This window comes from Perca fluviatilis, chromosome 21, assembly GCF_010015445.1.
Source record: "Perca fluviatilis chromosome 21, GENO_Pfluv_1.0, whole genome shotgun sequence".
Lineage (NCBI taxonomy): Eukaryota > Metazoa > Chordata > Actinopteri > Perciformes > Percidae > Perca > Perca fluviatilis.
This window is the reverse complement of record NC_053132.1, coordinates 24,633,431-24,638,643: the sequence shown is the minus strand read 5'-3', so window position 1 is coordinate 24,638,643 and position 5,213 is coordinate 24,633,431. Positions and strand designations below refer to the sequence as shown.

Sequence of the window (5,213 nt, the reverse complement as noted above, 5' to 3'; positions counted from 1 at the left end):
CCCCCTCCAGCAGACTGCTCCCGTCGACTCCTTGGGTCCGTTCTTAGGGCTCCTTCACCACCACCACCACCAGTGTCTAGACTCCATCCTTTAAAAAATTATTTTTATAACGATGGAGTCTAATCTCCAAAGACTCTGTACATTTCATATTATGCATATGTACAAATAAACCTTTCGATATCTGCAACAAAGTCTCTCCTGATTGAAATGTTTCACCTCCTTCGTAATTTTCCATTAGAAGCTGCTGCTCAGCAGGTGAAAAATATGCCGCGTGCGTTTTCTTCATTTCTACATCAGTAAATCTGTGATCGATACCGTGGTCTATTTAAGAAAGCCGTGAACGTGCACTTATCCCAACTATCTACACCTGGCTTGACATAGCTTCACCTTCTCATCCTGGCTCGGCAAACGTGCAAACTGATTAAGACATGATGAGTAGATCAAACTAGGTCAAGCTGCGCTTTTTCAGTTATCCTGGATTTCTTCATTCTACTTTTGTGCAATGGCCCTCCAGGTCACATGGCCCAAGAAGGGCTTGGGAAAACAGAATTTTGATTCTTAAACACTTACATAAGGAACACTAAATTAGAAAAACAAAAAACGGAGTAGCCCTTTAAGAAAATTAACAAAACATGCATAAAAAAATCTAGCCTATACAACATATATGTAAAGCAATTTGAAATGGATCTGTCTTAAGTGATGACTAGTTAATAATAAGCCAGGCACTATAATAATATTTCTCACCCTGCAGTCCAAAGGACACACTCAGTCAAACATGGACTTAAGCATGCTCATAAAATACCCAGATGACTCACAGAATGACCCCTTTCTCTACAGAATTACTAAAGAAGACTACTAACACAGGTCGGCTCTCTTATTTTCTTATGTTCTTAGTGTGGCACTGTTTAACATGATTGGTGAAGTATTGAACTCAGTTTTCTTTGTGAGTGTTTTCTCCTCTCTGTTACTATTCCTCAACCGCAATCCAACAAGGAAACACTGTCAATTGAAACACAAAGAAGGAATTTTATACTAAGAAGACTGCCTTTGGAAGATACTGTCTGCTGAAGCATCATATTGTCTTCAGAAAAACTTACAAATTGTCGTTAGTTGCATTAATGACTATTGACAATCAGTTAATCTGGCGATCATTACTTTGATTAACAGATTATTAATCAGATAAAAAAGCTCAATATTGTTTGTTTTTTTCCCAGCATTTTATTCAAAGAAAACATATCCCTTATGTTCTTGTACAATGTTCTTCTAAACGCTTAAAAGTTACATAATTATAGCTTAATACGAATCATGTTTTCAGTAAAGAATTGTTGATGTAAGAGCCAAGTACAGACAAGGCTACTACAATAAAAACTGAAATTAAATAAATAATGCAGCCATGCACTGACAATAAAAGGGAAATGTAATGTTACTAATATAGACCATTTCACACTTTTAAACCTAAACATTTCTTGTTGCACAAACACAAACTAAACACTTGCAACAAGGATATTATAGTTTTTTTTGTCTGTTAAAATGGACACAAATCTGCCAGAAATACATGAGCTGAAGTAAACATGGATCGAATCTGTTGCCTAGAAATGCGAGCGAAACATTCCATATATTTGTTATATATTATATTAGATATTGCTCAAGTTTCTGTTGTGAAGAAATAAAGGATTCACTTTAGACTGTCTCTGACTAATGGCATTGAATATTCCATATTCCATAAACTCTGCAACGTTACATCTACGTTATAATCTAGTGTCTATCAAAGACAAAAACACGATTAGAGGTTATTAGAAACACATGTAATGGACAGAAATACCTCCCATCTGTTTTCTCTTAATTTTGTGTTAGCGTTATCAAGCGTAAGCTCTACATTAGCATGTTTAGGGGCGTTACATTTGTCAAGATTAGCTTTCCAATAGCTTTATTGGGACACCTGCAACACTGACCATCACAAAACTGAGAGAAAACAGATGGAAGATATTTCTGTTGCTTACGTTTGTTTATTAATTTACCTGTAATTGTATATTTGTCTGTCAAAACAGACACAAATATGCCCGGGGCAATATATTTAGCTTTCACCACTTACCTGAAATTAGGTCAGAGAGATACTGGAGCATAATGTGTTTGACGCCGTGCATCATAACATAGACCCAACTAGTCGATGATGAAATTCGTTGGCAGCCATTTTATGATTGATTATGTTATGATTTTATTGAAATCGATTAGTTGTTGCAGCAGTACTTACAAATACATTTTTGCCCAGAATGAGGACTGTGAATTCCTTCCAAATACTGACATAACTCTTACTGGTCAGTATGAGCAGGAAGATTGATAACAACAAGCCAAACCTGTTTCAATAATTATATTAGGGATGCACCGACTAATCGGCCGAGCATCGGTATCGGACAATATTCACCTTGTTGACAAATCTGCAAATGTAATGACGTTCACTCATGGCAGTGGTCAAAGTTTATCCGTTGTGTCGCATGAATTTTGCACTGGCTAAATGTTGTGGTTATTTGCGATCGGACTCAGCAAGTAAAAACCACAACAACGAAAACATTGTTATCGGCCAAATTGTTTTAAACATTGGTATTGATGTTAGTAATGATAGTTCATATGGCTGATCATATCATTTGATCAATCTCTTGTTACAAATGCATGAATGGATTGAGAATGTACAGTATGGACGAATAACGCGAGAAATATCTTTTAAAATATCTTTACAGGATGATGAAGATGTCAGGGAGTCTCACTAGCTGCTGTGTAGCTCTGTTCTTTGCCCTGCCTTATGTGTCGGCTGTACAAAGGCTTGATTCGCTAAATGATTTGAAGAAAATCAACTTTGGTCAATCTGTGCCCAAACACAGTCTTATGCTGCTCCACTGGTTTGCCAACACAGTTGACATAGACAACAATAATATCTTATGGCTGACCTTTGACGCAAACTCTGGAGATTACGGCTCACACCATTACGGCAACTTTGAGGGGCTGCTGGACCCGCTGCCTAGGGGAAGTGGATATCGGTACTACACTATTGGCAATCTCAATCAAGAAACATCCATGCCATTTCCACTTTATGTTGTCCTTCCCCCTAGGGAGTATGTGGGAAGAAACAGGGACAGGATCATAATTCGTGTCAGGGAGCAGTACAAAGGATGGCAAGCTTTGCAGAGGATAGACCAAGTGTATATCACACAGCATTATGACACTTCTGAACATCAGGGGACACTTTATGATCCAGCTTATACCTTCAGAATCACTACTAACCTCCTGAGACAGGTCAGAGAGTTTTCTGTGGGAGAAAACCAACAGCCACTGTTGCAACTCAGAAACCGCTTTGGAAGCAACGCTGACGATGTCCACATCAGAAACACATGGGGTGACCTTGCTTGCCTTGGACTGCTGTTGTTTATTGTGATCCAGGAAAAGTGCTCCTCTAACCAACACAACAACAGACGTGAAAACAGAAGTAATCATTTGGTTAATGATGCTTGGGAGAGTGAGAACAATGTTCCTAATTTTCAAAACCAAGGTGTGTTTGTAGTGGATTTCAACAATGATGAGGACCACAGAGCCAGCAGGACAACTGTGAACGGAGAATTAGGAAGTGAAAACACCTCAGCATCCCGAAACAACGTCAAGTGGTTGTTCTGTTGTATCTGTTTAATCACCTTCATAGGATTAACTGTGTTGTGTTCTTTATTGTTATTTTTTTTTCCTCCCAGAGTGAAATTGTTGTGCGACAGTTGCAAATAAAGTGGGAAGAGTGCAAATAAAAAAGTCTGAGATAACAATAAGGTGCAAATAAGGCAAAATCAGGGAAACAGTATAGATTATAAATTATAAGCAGGTTAAAGGTTGTAAACAGTTTAGGCGGGGCTGCAAATAATGTATGTAAAGTACTGTATCAAATCTGTAGTACAGGTAGTATTAGTTAGAGAAAGGTTGCACTTTCCCTAACTCTAATGTCCCATGAGTCAGTTGTAAGGAGTTAAGTTGTATGATAAAATAATCTCATGTAGTCCAAGGGACACAGTAATCAAAAGAGAAAAGAGGCGCGAGTGAGAGAGATTAAGAGACAGAGAGAGAGGTGGTGTTCAGTTAAGATTGAGATATAGCCTTACTATGAAAGGCAAAATACTTTAAATCACAGATCTCAAACCGTGTGCCATAAGGGGCTGATATCCTGTAGGACATTGGGAGCTTCATAGCTTCATTTACTAAATTGCAGTTTGTTAATAATGGCAGGAATTCTTCTTTATTACAAAACTATTTGAACTGAGCAGAATGGCTTTTACTGTATATTTTAATGCACTGCTCTGGCATGGTCATAATGTTGAGGCTTCATTCATGCAACAATGTCTTGCTCAGACATGTATAAAAAATAATAATAATGACTCACTGATGTTTCATCCTGTGTCTGATGGAGATGAAGATAACTTTTCCCCATTTTTTTACTTGTTAGCTAGCTAACTCAACACATTTCACACTGATTACTACGGGCGGAAACTAGCAATTTGCTACAACCTGGCACAAGACATCTATTAATGTTTTTTTTTTTTTGTGCACTGTCCCTGTTCAAATGAAATGTATTTGACTAATTCATGTTTTTGTTTGGTAAATTATTAATTTATTATGTTAAAGAGTTATTATGTTATTAGTTGTTTATGATATGGTAAAATGTTTGTTTCTATCTGTATATGACAAGATGAATAAGAATTTTTCAACCCTAGTTGTAACACAGACAAATTAATAACCAGCCAAGATTTCAGCTTTCACTGGTGTTAGCATGCAGCTACTTGTAGTTAACAGTGGATAATAAAGTTAATGGTATATAATGGAACTTTCTTTAATTCATAATCATCTTAAAAAGTCTTACATTTCATTCATAATGGTCTTAAAAAGGTCTTAAAAAGTCTTAAATTTAACTTGGTGAAACATGTATAAACTCTGGCAAAATCAAATTCAAGATATACATTTTCATATCAGAGTAGGACATTTGTTTGTTTTTTATTTGACAGTGATACCATCAGGAAAACTGTAAAAATACTGAGATAATACAGTATATCAACATGTCATTCCAATCATACAACGATATGGGTCATTTTTTTTTTTTACCCTCCAATACAGAGGAGCCCAAATTCTTATACATGAAGGGCCAAAATGTATCTGGATGGAAGACAACAGGCCAAAAATAAATGTTG

The 5,213-nt window shown here is 36.7% G+C and overlaps 1 protein-coding gene across 1 annotated transcript; it reads left to right on the top strand.

Annotated features, from left to right (window-relative positions):
- The first annotated feature begins 844 nt into the window (after positions 1–844).
- On the top strand, positions 845–4,610 carry LOC120551508. The gene is made up of 2 exons (XM_039788986.1): positions 845–864; positions 2,736–4,610. The coding sequence occupies exon 2, from the start codon at positions 2,737–2,739 to the stop codon at positions 3,763–3,765; it is 1,029 nt and encodes a 342-aa protein (XP_039644920.1). The 5' UTR covers positions 845–864; position 2,736; the 3' UTR covers positions 3,766–4,610.
- The last annotated feature ends 603 nt before the right edge of the window (positions 4,611–5,213 follow it).

What these genes read in the sequence shown, in the direction of transcription:
- LOC120551508 (XM_039788986.1), top strand. Translation starts at nt 2,737, where the DNA reads ATGATGAAGATGTCAGGGAGTCTCACTAGCTGCTGTGTAGCTCTGTTC.